This window comes from Eulemur rufifrons, chromosome 17, assembly GCF_041146395.1.
Source record: "Eulemur rufifrons isolate Redbay chromosome 17, OSU_ERuf_1, whole genome shotgun sequence".
NCBI classification, from domain to species: domain Eukaryota; kingdom Metazoa; phylum Chordata; class Mammalia; order Primates; family Lemuridae; genus Eulemur; species Eulemur rufifrons.
Window position 1 is genome coordinate 759,813 of NC_090999.1, and position 23,270 is coordinate 783,082.

Sequence of the window (23,270 nt, forward strand, 5' to 3'; positions counted from 1 at the left end):
GTCCCCGCGGCTCCCGGCGGCGCCATGGACGAGGCCGTGGGCGACCTGAAGCAGGCGCTGCCTTGCGTGGCCGAGGCGCCGGCGGTCCACGTGGAGGTGCACCAGCGCGGCGGCAGGTGAGCCGACCCGGCCCGTGAGGCCGGCCCCGTCGGAGCGGACCTCAGCCGGCCTGGCCCGACCCGAGCTGACCCGCCCGAGGTCCCGCCCGGCCGAGCTCGCAGACCCGTCCCCGCCCTGCGGGGCCTCGCCGGGCGGCCCGGAGCGCGACAGCGCGGGTATCACACTCAGGCGGCTCAAACGAGGCCGCAGTACATCCTGGGCCGAAAGCTGAGACGTCAAACTCTGAGCCAGAGTTTCTCAGACGCTTTAATTTTCCCCCGGTCCCCACGGACTTGGTGTTTTTACGATTCAGAGCAAATCCCTCTCGTGTGACTTTGAGCCAGGTCATGGTACGGCCCCTGTGGGTCCTGCGGGCTGTAGCCCTACCACGGCCCACAGACGCCTGTCGCTGCCTCAGAGCTCAGGGACACCTGCACGCGGTGCCACCGCAGCCTGGAGACACCGCGCACAGCTGTACCTGGGCCCTGAGACACCCGGGCGTAGCCACACCCGTGCACAGCCACGCCGCGCACGGTGGTTGCTGCCTCGGGGGGTGCCGGAAGGATTGCAGTGGACGGGGATCACCTGCCTGGCTCCGAGGGGCCAGTCCAGGAGGGCTTGGAGGGAGGCAGCCTTTGAGTCGGAATCCAAGACGCGACTGTGGGGATCAGCCCAGCGAGCTGGGGCAGCGCAGGCGGGCGGGTGTCGGAGGAAGCCGGCGTGTCAGGCTGTCAGCGAAGTGGGCAGAGGGAAGCCCTGGTTGCCAGGCTCCAAGTTTCAGGCTTTGTCAGCGCAAGTCACAGGTATTAGAGGCGTATTCCGATGCCAACTCCAGGCCTGACCCCCAGCTGTGGAGTTTCGTCCTTTCATTAACAGTAGTCACAGCCAACATTGATCAGATGTTCCGTGTGTGCCGGGTGTCCCCGAACCCTTCGGATGTGTTGCCTGATCTGGTCTCTGCAGCAGCCGAGCGTAGCAAGAACTCACTGACACCCCCTCCCAGCTGGGAGCCCAGCGTAGCAAGAACTCACTGACACCCTTCCCAGCTGGGAGCCCAGCGTAGCAAGAACTCACTGACACCCTTCCCAGCTGGGAGCCCAGCGTAGCAAGAACTCACTGACACCCCTTCCCAGCTGGGAGCCCAGCGTAGCAAGAACTCACTGACACCCCTTCCCAGCTGGGAGCCCAGCGTAGCAAGAACTCACTGACACCCTTCCCAGCTGGGAGCCCAGCGTAGCAAGAACTCACTGACACCCTTCCCAGCTGGGAGCCCAGCGTAGCAAGAACTCACTGACACCCTTCCCAGCTGGGAGCCCAGTGTAGCAAGAACTCACTGACACCCCTTCCCAGCTGGGAGCCCAGTGTAGCAAAAACTCACTGACACCCTTCCCAGCTGGGAGCTGAGGCGCCGGCCGCACAGCTGGAGGAGCCTCAGCAAGGCCGGCGCTGGGTCTGACCACAGGCCAGCTCCTCCTGTCCTCCCAACCCCTGCACGCTCTTAGGTGTGGTCTGAGTTTCTGAAAAACAATTTTAAAATCTTGCTTTTTAGCTGAGATTTTATGCATTTTTTGTTTGGTTTTTAGCACTGCAAAAAGAGAAGACATAAAGCTGAACGTGAGGAAGCTGCTCAACAGACACAACATTGTGTTTGGTGATTACACGTGGACTGAGTTCGATGAGCCTTTTCTGACCAGAAACGTGCAGTCCGTGTCTATCGTTGACACAGAGTTAAAGGTGAAGGACCCACAGGTAAGTTCCTAGTGGGGCCAAGTAACAGTTAACCCTTTGCTGGAATCAAAGTCGGGGTCACGGATATATTTTGCTCTTGTGATAGCAGATTGTCAGAACCTGGCTCACGTGTGTTGGTTTGGGAGACTGCACAAGCCCTGGCTGTCCCCAGGAGCCAGGCCCCAGCAGTAGGAAGTGGCCCTGTTGTCGGGATGAGGACCGCGGCGCTGCCTCTGGGTGTAGTGGGAGGGCAGACTGGAACCCAGGGACCAGGGCGCGGCGCTGCACAACAGCGGGCTGTGCTGAGGAGGCTGCGTGCCTTGTCTCTTAGTCTCTCCGTCAGCAGGTACTCACGTGCTCGGTGTGTGTTTGGGCCTTAGGAGGTGGGGGGCGGTTGCAGAGGTGCAGACACAGGCTTGCCTGGTACAAGTTCCTCATCTTGTCCCGCTTTCTGTTTGCCCTCCCCGCCATCTTACTGAGTTCACATGTGGGAGTCTGGAACTCTGGGTGAGAGCATGGATGTCCTGGGGCAGTTCTAGCACTAGTATAGCAACCACCCGAAGGCCTCACACCTGTAATCCCAGCACTTTGGGAGGATAAGGAGGGAGGATCGCATGAGGCCAGTTCAAGACCAGCCTGGACAACATAGCAAGACCCCATCTTTACACAAAAACACAAAAAGTAAAAAAAAGAAAAACAATCTGAAACGTATTTTAGGGAAGACACATCACTTAGAGCTGCGCGATGTGTATCTAATAACCAGATTTGCAGGATAAGCTTGGTACTAAATTGTGCTCGTGAGGTGGACCTCCACATTTCTATACTGGGACTCGTGTTTGTGGCATGTCAGAGCCTCACCGACACTAAGGCCTGATGCTGTCGCCGTGGCTCTGGCCAGTCTCAGGGGAGGAGCTTCCTGACGTCCTGGCGGAAGGACAGACGGGCACAGCCCAGCTGGAGGAGTTGGGGCTGCCAGGGAAAGCTCTGATGTTCCCTCTGTGACTACAGATTGACTGTAGGAGTTTATCTTAACAGACGATTATGCGGTTTTGTAGATGTGTATGAACAAATGTTTATTACATGGTGTTAATCAGTCAACAAATTGAAATATTCTAACTGTCTGCCAATCAGATTAGTTAATGAACGTAGGAATTTCATACATCTGCACCAAACGTGAGTAGCCATTAAAAAGAATGAAATAGATTTCTGTCTACTGATGTTAAAACATCTCTAAGCTGAATTAAGTGTGAAAAGGCACAAGTTAGAAAACTATGTAGTGGAAGTCAATTTTTCACTAAATCTCAGTGTGCTACAGACTGTAACATCTCTGAGGTTGGATTTAGGGGACAGTCTTCATCTACATTGTTTGCATATTTCTTAGCAAGCATGCGTTTCTTTGTAATTATAAAAAATAGTAAAGTCTTAAAAAAATAAATATAGGGCCCAAAGGGAGAAGGATGGGTTTACATCTTAAAAAGAACTAATCCTTAATCTGAAACAATAACCTCATCTAATCTAGAACTAGTTTTTAACATGCTACACATTTAATTTTGTTTTTGGACTTTAGCATATAATTCGTATAGCTGGCATTAGAAAGTGAGATAGTTTGGATTTGCATAGATTGATTTGGTTTTTCCCTCTCCTTACAGCCCATTGATTTGAGTGCATGTACTATTGCGTTTCACATCTTCCAGCTGAATGAAGATGGCCCCAGCAGTGAAAATTTGGAGGAAGAGACGGAGAACATAATTGCAGCAAACCACTGGGTTCTGCCTTCAGGTACGGGCTGCCGTGGCCCAACGTGGGGCAGCTGAGTGAGGCTGAGGTCAGAGGGCCACACGCTCTTGGGGCCTGCCAAGTCAGTCCACTGAGGATATTCTGTTTGTCCATTTGTTCTGTAGGATTTTGGGATGTTTTATCTCTTATGAAATGGAAAGTTTGTCACAAAAGAGAATAGTAGAGATTTCCGATGTAAGACTGTGTTGTCCCTTCGGACGGGTACAAGATGGAGGCTGAGGATGCCGTCGGAGCCATCGGGTTCTAACAGGCAGAGTCCAGGGGCGAAGTCGGGCATCGCGTGGGGAGAGTGGAGGATTTAGTGCTTGTGTTAAAGCGCACTTAATAACAAGGTGGAAAAAGGAGTTCTTTTACTCTGTTTATCTGCTAAAAGTCCTATGTGACCAACATTTATTTTGCATCTTCAATTTAAAAAAAAAATCAAAATTTGAGAAAAGATTGGAAAAACTGGCGCTTCCCTGTAGTCAGGATCTTCGTCTACTGTATGTGGAGCAGGCGCGCCCGTGGCTCAGGCAGACTGACCGGGGGTGTGACACCTGCCCTCCTAAAATCAGGTCTGTGTTTGATTCTCTCGTAGCCGAGTTCCACGGGCTCTGGGACAGCCTGGTGTACGACGTGCAAGTCAAGTCCCACGTAAGTCGCTGTGTCTTTTCCCGAAACGCCTTGTTACCTGAAGAGGCGCGAGCACCTCTGAGCTCCTGCGTTCAGATGGGCTTTGGGAACCCCGGTCGGGGTGTCTGCCCACGAGGACTGCTCCAGAGTGGAGCTAGTCTCTGTGCCTCCCTGGGGGGACACGGGGAAGGGGGCAGACTACAGGGACAGTTATCTTGATCCTGATCTTGCCCTGAACCCTGAGAAAGTGGGCGGGGCCGCAGTCCTTCCATGCTGCGGGACGTGCTAGGACACTGTCACTCGGCCGTCCCAAGGCTGCCCTCAGCATTTTGGCCGTTGTGAGTTTTTGAGCAAATAGGCCACGTACTTGCCCACTGCTGTGGGGACGTACTCGCTACTCGATAAATCCCTTTGTGATTTTGGTTAATGTTGGCATTTTACCTAAAAGTGATCCTTTTCTTCTCCTCTCATCTTGGTGATGCTCCTAGCCAGCGTGGACCCTATTGCTCCGACGCGAGAGCCTGGGGGTGGTCCCCGAGCATGGGGTGCTGGCCCCTCCAGAGCGGCCTTGCTCTTGCCCTTGTCGCTTAGGATCGAGCGTCAGCAGCACATGTCCTGGGGCCTTTGCCTTGTTGGCATGTTTCCTTTAATCTGTTTATTCGTTTCTCCCATCAGCTCCTTGATTACGTGATGACGACCTTACTGTTTTCAGACAAGAATGTCAACAGCAACCTCATCACCTGGAACCGGGTGGTGCTGCTGCACGGTAACGCAGGCTCCGGCTGGGCGGGAGGGTCGGGGAGCAGCCGTGGCGTTCGCTTCGCCCAGCCCTTGCCTCTCGGGTCTCCCGCAAGGAGTCGCAGCTGTTTGCCTTCTGAAGGAGCCAGCGTAGTGCTAGAATATTCTCTGTGAAGCTGACCTGCTCACAACACCTGGGGCATTCGTTCCTTGGCCCTTCATTCCGTAGCCCTCACTTATCTACAGGGAACATTCCAAGACGTCCCGTGGACGCCTGGAGCCACGGATAGTCCCGACCCTATGTGTGTTCTTTCCTATACGGACGTTCCTGTGATAAAGTTTAATTTATAAATTGGCACAGTAAGAGATGAACAGCAACAACTAGTAATAATATGGAATAATTATAATAATATGCTATAATAGCAATTACTTAGTACTTATGAATTATCTCTGGAATTTTGTGTTTAGCATTTTCCGGCTGTGGGTGACCGCAGGTAACTGACACCTTGGAAGGTGAAACTGAGGATAAGGGGGTGTGCTGTATTACTGTAACTTTCAGTAACGCCGTTTCCCCAACTGGGCATAACCCCTGAGGACAGAAACTGTCTCGTATTCTTTGTAGGATGCTCAGAGCCTCATTTTGTGAGTAGTAAGCTGAAAAAGTCAAGCTTTAGAGAAATTCTGCCTGGTTCTTCTCAGAGTGAAATGAAGCGTTTTGGGGGTTTTGTTGTTGTTTTGATGTCACTGAGTGGAAAGGGGACTCCAGGGAGCCCCGCTTTGCAGCAGAGGCGAGGCTGGAGCAGCACTTGCTCCGCGCCAGCTGAGAATGCCGGGCTGTGCGAGGTCGCAGGCAGACGGCGAGGCCTGTGTCCCGGCAGCTGCGCAGCACACGTGCTCAGGGCGCTCGAGCAGGCGGTCAGCAGGGCGTTATGGTGAAGTGAGTTACTTCTGTTTGGAACCAGTTGTGTGTTTCCTCTTCGGTTACTGAAATGCTGCCGAGCGTTAGGGCTGAACGTGCCTCTGCTCTGAGGCGCGCGTTCTTCCTGCGGGTGCCCTGGGGCTTCTGGGAGGCTGGGAGCCGGGCACAGGCCCAGAGGAGCCCCTGCCCCAGCCGCTCCCCTGGCTCACGAGAGCCACCTGCGTGGCAGCGGGGGCTCCGGTGGGGAGGACAGAGCCTGCTTTCGCTGCTCAGGAAGGCACTTGACTTTGAGAGGGGCGTGGCGAGTGGATTTCACAGAGGACGTGGGCAGGACAAGTGTCTGTGAGGACCTGGACTAGAAAACGCGGTGCCTGCTCAGCGCTGCGGGGCTGCGGCCGGGAAGCAGCGAGGGTGCCGGGGCGGTGGGTGGAGCTAGGACCAGACAAACAAGTTGAGTCCAAATTAGTAAAAGATAAGAATATTGCTGGTAATATTTCATTGCGTTTAAGCTGCTAGTGGACTCCTTTGTGAGTTAGCAGGTATTTGTAGTAATAACATAGTAATAGAGTTTAACTCTGCTCTTTATTTTATTACCTGTGCATAATGCAACTATTAAGAGATTTTTTACAGCACTGACTTAATAACACACTTGCCTGGCTCTTGTTACAGGTCCTCCCGGAACTGGAAAGACGTCCCTGTGTAAAGCATTAGCTCAGAAACTGACCATCAGACTTTCAAGCAGGTAACTTTTGTGGTTTGAGGGAGGAGAGCAGTGGCAATGGGACTGATAACATGCAAAGCCGTTTTCACTTTTTTAAACCGTTGCGCACACATGGGAGTTTCCTCCCCTTCAGTGCGAGTCAGCATCGCTCTGCGCCCTGCGCAGCCTCGGCCAGTGGCCTGTCTCGTTTTCCTGCCGGCGTGTGCTCTGTCTTGGGCATCGCACAAGGAAAGCCGTGTCTTCTGCCCCTGCTGGAGGGTGTGTCCTATGGCGGCAGGCCAGGCGCGTGGCAGCCTTGCTGGCTTTCTGTCCGCGGCTGTCAGTGACTGAGGAGCGTGAGTCTAACTGTGGCTCTGGGTTCACGGTTTCCACCACGTTTGGAAGCTCTGGTCAGCGTTTCTGCAGCGAATTTCCTCAGCCTCCTCTTTATCCGGGAACCCACCTGTGTGCCCGTGGACAGCCTGACTCGGCTCCGCGGGGCGCCCATGCACGTTCTGGTTTTTTTCAGGCTGTTGAGAATATCTGTATTTCATTTTGAACAGTTTCTATTGCTCCATCTTCAAGTTCGCTGATTTTCTGCAGTGTCTAATCTGCGTTCGGTTCCTTCCAGTGGAATTTTTATTTCTGACAGTGCATTTTTCTTCTCTGAAAGGTTCTGTTTGAGTCTTTGTATGCTTTCCTTTCTCTCCTTGTGTTCCTGTTAAAATCTTGGACATGTTTACAACAGCTGTTGTAACATTCGTGTCTCCTGATTCCGTCAGCATTTCTGAGTCTGTTTCTGTGGACTGGTTTTTCCCCTGGTTACGGGTCTCGTGTTTTTGCTTCTCAGCATGTCAAGTCCCGTTTGATTTAATACTGAACGTTGTGGTTTGAAGTGTCTGGATTTTCTTGTCTTGCTTTCTGACTTGGATTTTGTTGACAAACATTTCAGTTATTTGCGATTGGGGTGATCCTTTTGAGCTTTGTTTTAGCTCTGTTGGGGGGGGTTAGCTTAGTGTCGTGTTACTACTGGAGTGTCGTCCTTCTGGGGTCTCCCGTGCGCACCTGGCGGGATCAGCGAGTGCCTCCAGCCTGCGGCTGTGACTGGAGCTCCCCCCGGCCTGTGTGCCGTGCGCCCCCGGAGTCCTCCCACATCTCCAGTCCCTCCTCACCGGCCTCGTGGAATTTCCCTGCTCGCACACACCTTAGCGCACACCTTCTGGGGCGTCTGCTCCCCGCCCCCCCAACCCTGCTCTGTGGCCTGCAGCCACCCCGACTCTGAGCTGCGCTCTCTGTCTCCTGCACGGGGGACTGGGCCCTGCGTGGGCTCCCCCCAGGGCTGTGGCTGGAAGGTGGTGGGAGGCAGAACGGCGGGGCGGTTGTGGGGTTCACTCGCGTCCCTTCTCTCGGGGTCCCCGTGCTTCGCTGTCTGTGGTCCAACACTCGGACCAGATGCCGTTTCATTTGTCTTATCCCACTTCCTCGTCATTTAAGGCAGAAAGCAAATCTGGTACCTGTTACTTCAGTACTAGAGGGAACCCTATGAGATTTAGTTTTGTGTATCATTTTGTTTCTTTTCAAAAATGTAAGTAATTTTTGTAGGAAAATTGCTTTATTTCAACCCTTCATGTTATGTTCAGCAGCTTGGCGTTTGTTTTGACATATCGGAATGCATCTGTATTTTAAAGATCTCTAGGGTCAGTTTCCTGAGACACCAGAAATATAATAACATTTTCCAGTACAAAGATCTGGAAATATGTTTTGTGGCTTAGAAATGGTAAAGAGAATCCTTAGCAAGCCTTTCTTTCTCGTTCTATTAAATGGCCAGTGTTGTATAATTTGTTTTGTTTAATACTCAGCCCGGTTTGTTTCGCTGGACCGTGCCCCTCCCTCTTCTGTAAACAGTCTTGGTAACGGTCTTTTCCTCTTTATCTAAGTGGGAGGCCGGTGACACTTTCTGAAAGCACGCGTTTTTCTTCTGTGGACCTTTGACACGGAAGAAACTGAAAAGCGGGCCTGGGAGTCGGCTCCTCTCCTGCCTCAGCTGCGTTTCCTGTTCGACTTAGTCCCACGCTACGTGCACCCGGCTCAGTCGGGGCCTCCCGCGTGGACAGGAGTGCTGCGGGATCCCAGTCCCGCGGGCGTCAGAGCTGCCTTTTGGTGGGCTGAGCCTTCCCAGGTTCTGGGGCCGGTGCTGGAAAACGAATCACGGTGCCCTGATTTAGGGTTTCGTGGAAAGAAAAAAAATGTTTGGCTCCTGCCCAGAACTGTTGGTGCTTCTCTTTTGGTTTGTTTGCTATCTTAGTACTGGTATTGTTTTTTAAACGTAGGGAGATAAATGTAGTTTAAAAGTGAGAGGGCTTTTTTTAACTCAAATAAGGCTCCGGAAAAACTGATTTCGTACAGTCTAGAACTATTGATTGCATCGTGTTAAGTTTTTTGTAATTGTTTAGCACACAGGCCTTGGTGCCTTGATTCTTTGTCAGTGACTGTAACGACCTGGGGGCAGCTGGGAGAGGTCACACCACAGGAGCAGGAGTGGCCGGCACCGAGGACGCAACAGGACTGCTTAGTGATTCTTCCCCCCTTTCATCATCTTAGGTACCGGTATGGCCAATTAATAGAAATAAACAGCCACAGCCTCTTCTCCAAGTGGTTTTCAGAAGTGAGTATTAGACGTTTCAATCCTGGATCGTCAGCCACGTCGCTGGAAACACATGTGCTGTGCGTCAGGCAGAGACTCCTCCCCAGGAGGGAAATGGGAAAACGGGAGAGGGAAGGGCGGGCTGACTGTGGTCAGGGCGGGTTCCAGAGCTAAGGCCTAGCAGGACCCCCCACTCCTGTCCCAGACCCCTGACTGTGTCACGGGGTGCCCACTGGCCTCAGCGTGCAGACCCGGGCTCCTCACGTGGACCGGCCCTGCCGAGCACGCCATCGGTGCCTGTGCGCCCCGGTGCCCCTGTGAACAGGACGACGTCCCCTCCCTCTGAGGGCTGTGCCCGGGCACAGGGGTCAGCGTGTCTTCTAGCGAGACGAGGCAGCCCGCGTGCACGCTTGCCCCGTCATCCGCCCCGTCCCCAGTCAGTGAGGACGGACGGGTGAGCAGGCACAGCCACCCGTGCTCTGCGTCCCTGGGAAGAGCAGGTGCAGGCGCGGGTCCCCGCAGGGCGGGAGCACACAGGTTGACCCCCCGTGCTGACCTGGCTGCTCTCGGGTCCGGGGTGTTTTCTGAGGGTCGTTGGGAGACGTGGGCTGGTGGGGGCAGCTGGGGCGGAGGCCACGGCCGGGGCCTGTGTGCTCACTGCGGTGGCTGCTGAGACAGTGTTTGCTTCCAGAGCGGCAAGCTGGTGACCAAGATGTTCCAGAAGATCCAGGATTTGATTGACGATAAAGACGCCCTGGTGTTTGTGCTGATTGACGAGGTGGGCGTTTTTAGATGTTAGACCCGTGACTGAAGGAAATTCAAGACTGGGTTGCCTCTGCCTCCCGTGTGGCCGGGACTGGGCCTCCCGGTACCACTCCCCTGCCCTGCGGGCCTCGCTCTGGCCCGTCCGAGGCCTTCCCTGCGCCCCAGCCAGGCGTGTGCGTCCCCTTCGTGCCTTCGTTTACTCGCCCCCTGGACTTGTCCCTGCCGCGGCCCGTGACGTGCCAGGTGCCGTCCCCTTTGACCTGTTGCTGTGTCCCTGTCCCTGCAGGTGGAGAGTCTCACGGCCGCCCGCAATGCCTGCAGGGCAGGGGCCGAGCCGTCAGATGCCATCCGCGTGGTCAACGCTGTCCTCACCCAGATCGATCAGATTAAAAGGTAACGCTCCGCCACGCAGCGACTTTGGGTACTAAGTCAGGAGCAGCGGAGAGGTTTGTTCCGAAAGGACGTGTGACTGACCTGTAACTCCAGGCCTCCCCCCTCCCAGCTCCCTTAACTAAAAGTGCATTTGACATTGAGTGTCGGCCCTGCCTTTCTGCGTGGGAGACAGCAGGTAGTAAGTGCATTTTTGGGAAGTTAAGTGTTTTTTAATTCATTGAAGTATTAAAAATGGGCTGGGTACAATGACGCACATCTATAGTCCCAGCTACTCGGGAGGCTGAGGCAGGAGGATCTCTTTAGCCCAGGAGTTTGGAGGCCGCAGTGACCTGTGATGATGCCACTGCACTCCAGCCTGGGTAACGGAGCCAGACTCTGTCTCAAAAAAAAAAAGTATTAAAAATATAAAACAGAACTTGGGCATGGTAAGATTTCACACATCGCAGAAAAGCACAAAATAGAATAAAACACTGCTGCGTCCAAGCATTGGTGCCAACACCCAGTGCCACCAGTCGTGGGTGAGTCCGGGGGATGGGCAGAGGTTTGGGGGTCGCCAGTGTAAGGTTTTTGGATGGTCGGCGCCAGAGAAAGAAAGACCAGCAGAGTGGAAAGGGGTGAGCAACGAGGCTTTATTTGAGCGCTCCCGGTCGAGGGTAACGGGTCCCGAGAGAGGGGCCCGAGAAGTCGCGCCACCCAGAAGTTTTGTTTGGGCTCATGTATGTTTTAGAGCTGGGAGATGAAGGTTTCTTTGGCGGGAAGATTTTTGGTGCAAAGAGTTAGGAATTTTCCGTTATGGTTTTAGGGTGGGTATTGAGAACTAGGAGGGGCTGGTGGTATGTGTGGACTCCAGGAACTGAGACCCTTATCAGGGTAACCACCCAGGTGTGGCTATTCTTTAACTTAGCTGGGCCCTGCAGGCGTTGTTCTCGGCAGGTCTCCTGGGCTGCTGCTTTTTCTCATTAGGGAGGGGAGGGGTGCCCGCCGCCAGCCTTACGCCAGACGGTGGCCAGGCCTGCAGGCCTGTGTGGGGCACAGTGGACTGGGCGGTGCTGGCGACCCTTGGTGTCCCGTGAGCAGGCCTGGCCGCCGTCCCTCCTGCCCACCCCTGCCCAGGGACAGTGGGACAGAAGTGAGCCATGGACACACGTGATACGGTCCTTGCTTCCTGGCCGCCACAGGCATTCCAACGTAGTGATCCTGACGACGTCCAACATCACGGAGAAGATCGACGTGGCCTTCGTGGACAGGGCTGACATCAAGCAGTACATCGGGCCGCCCTCCGTGGCTGCCATCTTCAAAATCTACCTCTCGTGTCTGGAAGAGCTGATGAAGGTTGGATTTCTTGTGCTCTTGATCAATTGAGCTAGTCCTGGTATAGGACCTGTTTCAACATGGGCATTGATCATCTTTTCAAACTCCAATTGCAGTTTGGTTATATTTGACAGGCTGAGTTAATAGTCCAAATTATGGCCACTGAGTCCGTATTTTTGCCCTTTGGCACAGTGCGGTCAGCATTTTTCATTATCTGGGGTGCTGACGTGCAGGAAGCTGGGGAGTCGGGCAGACCCCGTTCTCAGCTGACCACGCCTGCAGAGGGCCGGCTGCTCTGGGCTGGGCGTCCTCGCCTGGAAGAGGAAGAACAGCTGACTCGGTTCACGGCGGTCACGCCGACTGCAGGGCTTCGTGGGGCTGTCGTCTGACTGAAGTGCTCACGTCTCTGCTTCTGGCGACAGTGGTGAGCACTGTGTCGGGGCACAGCTGAGACCCCTTGCGCCTGCGTCTCGGGTGCTGTGGAGGAGAGGGGGCAGCAGGCAGAGCCACGCGGAGCCTGGAATTCAGGGGCCTCGGTTAGTGACCCAGCAACCCAACAAATGAGGGTTTAAACAGCGGTTATTGTCACGGAGTCGCGGCCACCAGTGGCGAGGTGAATTGTCCATGCACCCTGTCACCACCGCCTGACCCCACAGAGCAGCGGCCTCAGCAAGGGTGCCACAGCCTCTCGGTTGGGGACAGCGGAGCTGGTCTCAGCCGTGACTCGGCAGAGGTGGGCGCGGGGTCAGGCCGGGCCTGTGGGCGTTCGGGGCGGGGGAGGGGCTGTGGGTCTGAAGAGAGGTCCGAGTGCGGCGCTGCTGCCGGGAGCCCCGCGGGGGAGAAGCTGCTTGTGTGGGAGAGAAAGTCGCTGGTGCCGGAGGCCGTCACGTGCCCTGACGTGGCCCCAGCCCCCAAGGGACGCCTCCGCACTTGTGCTGGAGTCTAAGCTTTCCAGCCTAAGCTTTAGCTAAGAGGTGTGGGCTTGTTCTGGGAGCTGAGAGTGCGGGCGGGGCGGTTTCCTCGGCAGTTGGTATGAAATGCAGACACTCAGGTGCAGTCGTGGATGTGTGGTTTTGAAAGCTGTCGGCGTGTGACAGGGACCCCCCTCCGTGAGGAGCCTGCAGGCGGCATTTTCACGTGTGCCCACTGGGTGCCGAGTGTCGCTGGTCGGGTAGGGGAGGCAGGGCCCAGGGAGGCTGCAGGGTCCCCAGGGAACCCACCGAGCGTCACCTGGCGAGTCTGGAGGGAAGGTCGGAACACACTGAACAAAACCTGGGTTTCGGCCGGGCGCGGTGGCTCACGCCTGTAATCCCAGCACTCTGGGAGGCCGAGGTGGGCGGATCGTTTGAGCTCAGGAGTTCGAGACCAGCCTGACCAAGAGCGAGACCCCGTCTCTACTAAAAATAGAAAGACATTATATGGACAACAAAAAATATATATAGAAAAAATTAGCCGGGCATAGTGGCACATGCCTGTAGTCTCAGCTACTCGGGAGGCTGAGGCAGTAGGATCGCTTAAGTCCAGGAGTTTGAGGTTGCTGTGAGCTAGGCTGACGCCACGGCACTCACTCTAGCCCGGGCAACAGAGCGAGACTCTGTCTCAACAAAAAAAAAAAAAAAAAAAAAACACCTGGGTTTCTTAATTTTACCCACAACCTTCACCAAGCCTCCAAAATGTGCAAAGAATGCCGTTCTCTTTCTCTTCTCTGCTGGTTCCTAAATCAGAACCGTTCATGTTAGTTCAGTCGTAGTGATGGTCACTGTGTCCACCTGACGTGACAGTTCAGCGAGGCCACTGGCAGCGAGTGTCTGACTTCAGACAGCCGGTCCGCGAGGCGAACCTGTGGGGCCCCGTTCCTGGTCAGTCAGACGCTGTGTCGCGCTGCTAAACCAGCCTCGTCTTAAAGACAGACGGACCCGGGCCCTTCTCTGCAAGTCAGGTGACATCATGGCTCCGAGTCTCAGCTCTGCCCACCTGTGTTTTGACACAATAACAGGCTGGGTTTGGTGCCTCTCGGTCCCTTCGTGCAGTCAGGCGACGTTGTGGCCGGAGTCACAGGAGAGGCGGCGTTGCTCCTGTGCGGCTCGTGTCAGGGCTGGTTGCGTCCGGTCTCTGTCGGCTCTGCGGGGGTCCCTCTTGCCGCGCCCCTGACTGCGCTGCCGCTGTCTCCCCAGTGCCAGATCATATACCCTCGCCAGCAGCTGCTGACCCTGCGGGAGCTGGAGATGATCGGCTTCATTGAGAACAATGTGTCCAAACTGAGCCTCCTCCTGAGTGACATCTCAAGGTGCAGACGGACCGCATGTTCGTGCCGTAGTCACGGGGCCGTCCCGGGGAGGGCTCTGGAAGTAGCTCTCGACACGCCACGCGTGTGCGTGTGCATCTGGGTGTGTGCGTGAGCACAGCTGTCTCCTCGCAGATGCCCCCTCACGCGTGAGCAGCGGGAACAGCTGGCATGTGTGGGGGCCCCGTGCGCAGCCTCCCGCGTGCTCAGGGTCGGCCGCAGGGAGGTGGCTTCTGTGCTGGAGGGAGGCTGGGAGGGGAGGCAGGAAAGTGGAGCAGAGCCTTGAAGGATGGAATCTGGGTACGGGTGGAGCAAAATCCGGAGGGTGTGGGGTGGGGGGTGGGCGCGAGCTCGGCCGCTCGGCAGACTGACCGGCTGGTGCAGCAGAGGGCAGGGGACGCGGTGGGGAGGGCCACAGATCTCTGGACGGAGTTCCAAGTCTGTTCTGAAGCTGAGAGGAAAGATTGGGGTTTTCGTTGAAGAGCCGTAAGCTGGCTGAGATGGGGACAGAGGGGAGCAGACAGACTTGGCAGGCGCTGAAGCCGTGAACCAGCCTGGCTGTTTCGGGGGCCCGTGCCGGCTGACCGCGTGCCCACCGCCCTGCGCTCCACGCGTCACGCCACGCCTGGTGCTCGCAGGCAGGCGCTGCGGCCCCTGAGCACGGGGACGGCAGCCGCAGGGCGGACTCAGAGGTGGCGTCGGTGGTGCTGCGGGGCAGCGAGGACGTCCCACCCGGAGCAAGAGCTGAGGCCAGAGGGGACGAGCCCCGTTGCAGGGGCTGCAGGGCGCAGGGACACGCAGAGGGGCACGGCCGAGGGGCGCGAGGGGTGGTGGCACCCGCGAGGCCCAGGTGGCGCCTGTGCTTGCCCGGGGCCTGGTGTTCTCGGGCGCCTCTGCCAGCCCTCAGGCTCAGAGCTGGTGATACGGAGGCAACGTAGTCCCGAGCCGGTGACTGAAACTGACAGGCCGCGTTGGTCCCCACAGGAAGAGCGAGGGCCTCAGCGGCCGGGTGCTGCGGAAGCTGCCCTTCCTGGCTCACGCGCTGTACGTCCAGGTGAGTCCTCGCGCACCCACCCACGCCCACGGGTCTCCGCCCGCTGCCACTGGGGCAGCCGCCTGTTTGCCCTCTGTCCGTAGGTGACGGTCCTGGGGCGGCGGGAGGCGTGACTGGAACCCCCAAGCGGGAGGGCCCAGGAGGTGGCCGTGCTGCGTGTCTGCCCACCCACTGGCAAACACGCCCACGTCTGCCTCCGTGGTGTGTGACAGCTCCTGTCCCAGGCCCGCCCTGGCCCCTGCCAAAGGCTCATGCCCTTTGGGTTTGGGCTCAGCCAACGGCGACCTGGCGCCACCCCTGTCCCCGCTGTGCTGGGCCCCACCAGAGACCCCCAGCCCGGGAGGCCCCCCCTTCCCCGGCAGCTGACCAGGTGAGGCTGTGAGTGTCGGCCGCGCAGACACGCTGACGTCCAGATGGGAAAACACATCCCAAAGCAGCTCCTTTCAGTCTGGAGCCCCCCATGCTCTGGTCAGTCGCAGCCTCCGTGCGGGCGTGGTGCCCAGCGCTGAGGTGACGCGGCTGACCGCGAACCAGGAGCCGGAGCCTTCAGCTGCAGGGGGGTGACAGCTCAGGACACTGGGCCAGGTCACTTCCCTGGTGATCAGCCAGGGTGTCCTGGGGTCTACAGAGCCCCAGACGTGGGGCAGCCCCTCTGAGGGGCCTCCAGGGTTCCCAGCAGCTTCTCTTCTCCGTGAGTTGGCGGCTGGCTCGGTGCTCACCTGCGGGCACGGCGTCGGGCAGCCCTCTGGGTGCCCTCTCTGCACATGGAGTGGTCCCGTCTGCCGTCCCGCGGTGGGCCTGCGCGGCGCCCTGGGTGTGTGTGGCTCTGCGCTCCCTACCCAGCGGTGCCGCTGACCTGCCACACTGTCTGCACCCTGGGGGGTGTTGCCGCCAGCTGCCCCCAAGGGTGGGCCCCGGTGACGCCCGTGTGTCTCCCCAGGCCCCTACCGTCACCATAGAGGGATTCCTCCAGGCCCTGTCCCTGGCAGTGGACAAGCAGTTTGAAGAGAGACAGAAGCTATCGGCGTAGTCTGATCCTGGCTCCCCGTCGCCGGTTCTCTGCGGGAGAAGGCCGGCGAGGGCCACGCCTGCCGCTCGGGAAGCCCCGCCCCCGTATGCGGTCGCTCGACCTGCGTGCCGGAGGCCCGGGGGGCCAGGCCTTCTTAAAAGAAGTGTGTTATATTTACGTTATTGTAAAATGCATGTCAGAAGACAAATTATAGGAAAGATGTCACTTTTACTGCTTTTGAAGGCTAATTCAGATTTTGTTTGCTGCTTTGTAAAGAACTAAGCGTGTTCATTCTCATCCCTCCCCCAGATGGGCACAATGCTAACAAATTTTATTTTTAAAAGGAACCTTAATGTAGGTGTCCTAGAAACAGAACGTCAGCCTACGTGAGCGGGTGACCATCGCGTGGCAGGGTGCACTCGCCACCCCCGCGGGTGGCTGCTTTCTGGGGTCAGCCTGTTTGATTCAGTGCGAAACGTTTTGGAGACTATTTAGTGGGCGCAAAAACCCTGTTCCTGTGTTACAGAAACTGAGAAAAAAATTCCAGGCAAAGTGTTCTCTTATAACAAATGACCAGGTGAGGTCCGGTCTGTGGGAGGAGCGCAGGCCCCCGGCCTCCCTGGCGACCGAGCGCGGCGCACGCGTTGCTCGGACGTTTCTGCCCGTTTTGTTTGTTCAATGATGTTATTCACGTCTCAAAGGAAGATTCACATTAACAATATAAAATAAATGGGTCTGTAATTGACATATTTCACAGAATATTAAGGCTTGGTCTCATGTAAGAATAAATTTCAAATTAGTGCTTTGTACATGAAGTCTACTTTTTGAAAAATGTGTTACCTTTTGTTATAGAACTTTTAAAATATTCAATTTTTTAAGGAATTTTCTCATTTTGATTGTAAGTATCTCTCCCAATTGTCTTGAATTTTATTAAAAAGTATTCACACGATTACTTGCAGCCTGTTTCACGCTTTGTGCCGTCCACGGGGCCTTCGCTCCAGGTCCAGAGCTGGGCGCTGCTCCCGCCGTGGAACAGAACCTGGCGCTGTGGCCTGGAGACCCCCGTCGGGTGCCGGTGGGGACGCAGCCATTCGCACTCAGAGAAAAGGGTCTTCTCGTCACGAGAGCACGGCCCTGACCCGCCCTCCGGGAGTGAGTGTGGGGTCCACGGGGACGGAGCCCTCGGGGGCTGGCAGGGGCTTGGGAGACGTTGCGGCACGTTGGAAGGCCGGGCGGTGGGCAGGGCAGCGCCCGTCTGGAGCGGGGTGCCGGTGCCCGTGGGAGTGTGTCGGACAGTGACCGCGGAGGGGACGTGGGCAGGGCCCTGCAGGGGTGGAGTGTGGGGAGGTGACCCGGCTCTGACACCAGCTGGCCGGCGGGGTGAGCCCCCCCCCCCCCCATGCCTAGAGGAGCCCAGGTCCTCTGAGTTGTGCTGTGTGATCTGCTTGTTCTGTGAAGTCGGTCGCGGGCAGGCGGGTGGTGAGCCTGCCGTCCACGCCGGCGTGTCGGAGGCCGCTGGCTTGGACCAAGCGTGTGTCTGTGTGTTTAAGGTGCTTAGAGTTTGTGGGGCTTCTTGAGGTTCTAAAGTGTCATCAAATTGGGAAACATTTGACCATGACTGTTCCAGCACTTTCTGTGCCTTCCTCATCCTACTGGGTCTGGGATCGGCGAGCTGCCCCACCTGGCACCGTCACAGTCACTGGGACTCGCCCGTTTACGGTCAGTCCTGTCCTCGCCGCGGTGAGGCCACTCCACATTCCTGCCTCCCGTGTGCCGGCCTCTCCCTGCCGTGTACACGTGCCGTCCGCTCAGCCCACGGGATGCCCCTTAGCTCCCTTTCCGTCTCACTTCCGGAAGTTCTTCCTTTTACTCATGATGTTCACGTTTCCTTGACGTCCTTGAGCAAGATGAGCATCTCTACAAACCCTCGTCTTCTCATTTCGTCTTCTCGCTCTGGTTGTTTCTATTGATTGATTTTCCTTCCGGTCTATCGGTCAGCTTTGCTACTTATCTAGTGATGTCTTGCTGGACGGCAGACACGGTGCACTGCATGTTGAGAGCCGGGTCTGTCTCCCTTCCAGAGTGTGACGCTGAGTTCCAGCAGGCAGCGTGGCTGCGCGTGGGTCTGGGGCTTGTTTTCTGTTGTGGGGTCTGGCGTAGCTTGTCCCCTAGGGCTGGTGCGGCCCACGTGTCCCTCCGTGCTCCCTGCATGTCACCTGTGCTCCCTGCTAGCCCCCTATGCTCCCTGCTTGTCCCCCGTGCTCCCTGCATATCCCCCGTGCTCCCTGCTTGCCCTCTGTGCACCCTGCTTGCCCCCCATGCTCCCTGCTTGTCCCCCGTGCTCCCTGCTAGTCCCTCTGTGCTCCCTGCTTGCCCCCCATGCTCCCTGCTAGCCCCCTGTGCTCCCTGCTTGTCCCCCGTGCTCCCTGCTAGTCCCTCTGTGCTCCCTGCTAGTCCCCCGTGCTCCCTGCTTGCCCCCCGTGCTCCCTGCTAGTCCCTCTGTGCGCCCTGCTTGTCCCCCGTGCTCCCTGCTTGCCCCCCGTGCTCCCTGCATATCCCCCGTGCTCCCTGCTTGTCCCCCGTGCTCCCTGCTAGTCCCTCTGTGCGCCCTGCTTGTCCCCCGTGCTCCCTGCTAGCCGCCCGTGCTCCCTGCTTATCTCCCGTGCTCCCTGCTTGTTCCAACAGAGGTGGTCACTTCCGCCCTGCAAGCCAGTTACCTGTGCCAAGAAGTTTTCTGCAAGTGCCCGTCACAGCTGGTGGACATCGGTGACGACAGACGGAGACACCCGAGCGAGTGCTGCAGTGGGTGCTGCCCCAGCGCGGACACCTGCTCTTCCAGGGCGCAGCCTTGGAGATCACCACGGCCCCCACTCCCGCCGCGGCCCCTGCTCCCGCTGTGGCCAGCCCCGCCTGCACCCTCCCCCGCGGGACACCCGTCACAAGGCTCCGTGGCCTGCACGGTGGCATCTGCACCTCTCCACTGTCCTCTGTGGTCACTGGCTGAGGTGACCAGGTCACGTCCTCCAGTGCCGGGGACAGAGCACCCAAGGGCACGTGGCCTCGGGGTGTCCAGGGGATGAGGGGAGCCACGGGGCTGCCCTCGGTGGGGAGGGAGCAGGGGACGCTGAGGGCCCTGGCAGGGCTGGTGGCCAGGAGCAGAGCTGCACTGGGGCCCCCCAGGCCCTCCTGGCCTGAGTCTGGTCCCCGCACCACCACCGCCGTGGGGAGGACAGTGACACCAGCCAGAGAGCAGATGGGGTGGACGAGGGGGTCCCCACACCCCCCGGGGCATGAACGTGGGGTCTGAGAGCTCCAGGGTCTGCAGGTGAGGGGACGCTGCACGCCCCAGGTTTGGGGTGCGCCGAGGCACTCCGTGTCCTGGTGCCCAGACGGAAGGGGAAGGGCCACTGGTCGCAGACCAGGGTGTGAGCGCCTCAGAAACTGCGTCTGCGGTTCTGCCCTCGGCCACCGGAGGGCGGCAGCGCCCCACGGGACGGGACGGGCAGGCGACCCGCGGAGGCCCCGGCAGGGACAGGGGTCAGTGGAGGCCCCAGACCGCGTCCCTGCCCCCCACGGCTGTGTGTGTCCCGTGCGCACATGTGCATGCGTGCGTTTGGCAGCTGCACACGCGTGTGCATCTGCAGGGGAGCGGGGGGCCATGGGGACACAGGGGCTGTGGTGTGAGGGGGGGTTGCAGCTGCCTGGGCCCCCAGGCTCCTCACCGGGCACAGGCTGTCTTGGGGCACCAGCGTCACCCGTTCATGGGTGGCTCCCGCCGTGGGCCGGTGGCCACAGGAGCTTGGTGGAGGAGCACAGGAGAGGCCGGCGTGGTCCTCGGCCGGGGACTGCAGGGGCCGGGAGGGGCACACAGCATCGGGCGCTCCCGCTGTCCGCATGGGGGGGGCGCCGAGGCCAGCAGCGCTCTGGGTCACAGGCCTGTGACCGTCGTGATGGGCTCGGGTGGAGCCGGGACCTCCCAGCTCCTGGAGGCCCACTCCTCAGTGGGTGGCCTTCCGCGTACGTGTCCTGCCTGGGCTGCAGGACGGTGCCTCGTCCCCAGGAGGCTCCGTAGATGGAGGGCAGAGCGAGGGGCAGGGAAAGCCGTACTGGGCGTGCCTCCCTCCAGGCCTGAGAGAAGGCTGTTCACCTCCCCACAGGTGACCACAGCGATGAGGGGCTGCGGCCACACCTGGCACGGCGGGGTGGGGGCTGTGGCCAGTCGGGGTCACTGCTTGGCCGAGCCCGAGGGAGCCCGTAGCCTCTCTGATCCGAGGGGCCAGGCTGGCAGTCAGAGCCAGGCAGGACCCGCAGCCCCCCGGAGCCCAGAAGAGCCGCAGCCCTGCCCGCCCCCTGGCGCTGGTGCCGACACTGTCCCGGGAGGGCAGCGCTGAGGCCTCCACGGCCTCCCCTACGCGGAGGCTCCCAGCCCGCCAGCGACCCGACGCTGGGGCCACTTGACGGCCGGCGTGTCAGTCCCAGCTGCACACTCCGTGCGGGGAGGTCCCCAGTAAGCCGCTCTCGGGCCCTGGGTGCTCCCGCATGGGGGGCCTGGCTGAGCACCTCCCCCCTGCTGCCCAGCCCGGCAGGCCCGGCCCCTGGAGCTCCGTCGCTCCCTCCTCCACGAGACCCCCCCCCCCCGTCCTCTGCTGGGCCAGCTGGGATCCAGCCCTGGTTCTTGGGGCACCTCTGTAGGCCCAGACGGTTTGGAGAAGTCTGGGGGGCGATCTCGGGGCTGTCCTCAGGCAGTTTGGAGAAGTCTGGGGGGCGATCTCGGGGCTGTCCTCAGGCAGTTTGGAGAAGTCTGGGGGGCAACCTTGGGGCTGTCCTCAGGCAGTTTGGAGAAGTCTGGGGGGCAACCTTGGGGCTGTCCTCAGGCGGTTGGAGAAGTCTGGGGACCATCTCGGGGCTGTCCACTCAGATGTCCTGCCGCTTCTCCACGGGGCCACGGCTGGCCACGGCCGCTCCAACCACGGAGTGCTCTGCACGGCTGCTTTCCAGCTGCACGGACGCAGCGTCTATGGCAGGGACTCTCCAGCCCCCACGCTGGACACGCCTGCGTCTCGGAGGAGGGGCAGGAGGGGTCTCCAGAGCAAGGCGGTTGGCGAGCGTCAGGGTGAGACCCCCCGGCGCCGGCCAGCACCCTCGGGGCAGAAGTCAGAGGGAGCCCAGAGGACGCGGGGACTGGCAGCCTGCACACACTCTGGCTGGGCCGTGGTTTGGGGACGACGCACACCTGTCTCAACACAGGCAGCACAGAGCGCCGGGTGCCGTGTGGCTCCAGGCAGTTGGGCTCCCTCCGGCGGAGTGTGGCCAGGAGACCGAGGACATCAGCCAGGCCCCAGCCAGGCCCCAGCCAGGCCGCGCCTCTGCGAAGCCACAAACCCGAAGATGCCAGGCCCATGGCTGTCAGGACAACGGCCGCTGCCCTCTCCAGGTCACCGGGGCCCCTCTCCGTCCCTCGGGGCATAGCTTTCTAGGGACCGGACAGCCCAGGGAGGGGCCTCACGGATGGCCACCCAGTGAGCACGCGGGACCTGCCTCCTTCTGACCCCTGGGGTCCCCCACACAGGAGACCCTGGGCCCTCACACTGCCCCTCACCCCGCTGGGCCCCCTCCTGGGGCCGTGCGCGCCTGCGTGGCTGCCTGTCCCTCGGCTCCCGACGTCCTGACAGCCTTCGAGTCCCTCACAAAGCAGGGGCAGGGGCAGATGTTGAAAATGTCATCGCACAGAAGCGTGCAGCGTGACGGTGGCAGAACGTGCCGCTGCGGCATGGGGACCCCGTGAGCTGCACCAGGGCCAAGTGGCGCAGCGTCCCGGAGCGAGAGGCCCTCGCGGCGGGGGCGGGGGAGGCCCAGGCGCCAGCGGCCCCGGGGGAGTCACTCTTGGCGTCCCGGCCTTCCTGATGGGCTCAGCGATCATTTATTTGTGGCCAAAACCTTTCTTTCTCCACCGCCTGAATCCTCATTCATGGCTGGAAACCGTTTTCTGTTACCTGAGTTGTCGTTTATGACAGAAAACCTTATGTACTGATATTTTGTATATATGTGTTATTTATAAATAATTTTTATATGATTTTTATATAAAGTTCATCATGTGAATTATGATTTGTGACTAAAACCTTTGCTTTTCTATCGCCTATCACTCGTGACTGGTAAATTTCTTTACCGATCACCTGAGTTTCTATTCATCACTGAAAGCCTTTTTCGGTCACCTGAGCTACTACGTGTGACCGGAAGCTTGGTGGTTCTGTCACCTGAGCTATCACTGTGGCCGGAAACCTTCCGTCACCCGCAACTATCGCTGCCGACTGGAAACCCTTTTCCCTGTCACCCGAGATACCCCCATTATTGCCCGCGACTGTCTTCCTCAGTCACCCGCATTATTTACTGACTGAAAACCTTTCCCTGCCCATCACCTGGTTACAGTTTACCGCGAAACCTTCCATTCTCCACACCTGAGTGACCACGTAGGCCTGAAAACGTCTTTCTCCGTTACCTCAACTATCATTTAACTCTTTCTCTGTCACCTGAGTTATGATTTATGACAGGAAACTCTACTTTTTCTGTCACTTGAGCTCTCACTCGTCACTGGAAACCTTTTTTTCTCCACCATCTGAATTATCTTTTGTGACTGGAAACTACCCTTCTCTGTCACCTGGGTTATCATCACATAGTATGACGCCCCCTCTCTCTGTCGAGGGAATTATCTTTTCTGATGTGAAACATTCTTTCTCTATCACCTGAGTTATTTTTTATGATAAATACATTTCTTTCTCAAATAACTGGGTTATCTTTTACGACAGGAAACCTTTTTTTTCCCTGTGTCACTTGCATTATAATTTATGACTGGAACTTATATCTCAATCACCTGAGGCATTTATGACTGGAAACCTTCAATCTCTGGGATATCAGTTATCATTTGTTGCCAGAAACCATTTTTCTCTAGCACCTGAATTATCGTTTATGACTAAAACCTTTTTATGTCTATCACTAGAGTTATCATTAACTACTGGAGTCATTCTTTCTCACCTGAGTTATTTTTTTACTAAAACCTTTCTTTCTCTAGAATCTAAGTTCTTCTTCATGACTGAAAACCTTTCTCTGTCTTTAAGTCTTCACCCATTTTTAACTGAGTTTTTTGATTTCTTACTGTTGAATTTGAGAGTTTTTTTTATGTATTCTGAGTACGAGTCCTTTATACCACATGTGACTGCGAT

The 23,270-nt window shown here is 57.7% G+C and overlaps 1 protein-coding gene across 1 annotated transcript; it reads left to right on the forward strand.

Moving 5' to 3' along the window:
* Positions 1-24: 24 nt before the first annotated feature.
* Positions 25-16,074, forward strand: TRIP13 (thyroid hormone receptor interactor 13). Its single transcript, XM_069492518.1, has 13 exons — positions 25-116; positions 1,683-1,848; positions 3,477-3,606; positions 4,202-4,257; positions 4,912-5,002; positions 6,563-6,635; positions 9,195-9,258; positions 9,929-10,015; positions 10,289-10,395; positions 11,574-11,727; positions 13,881-13,993; positions 14,975-15,044; positions 15,985-16,074. The coding sequence occupies exons 1-13, from the start codon at positions 25-27 to the stop codon at positions 16,072-16,074; spliced, it is 1,293 nt and encodes a 430-aa protein (XP_069348619.1).
* Positions 16,075-23,270: the final 7,196 nt, after the last annotated feature.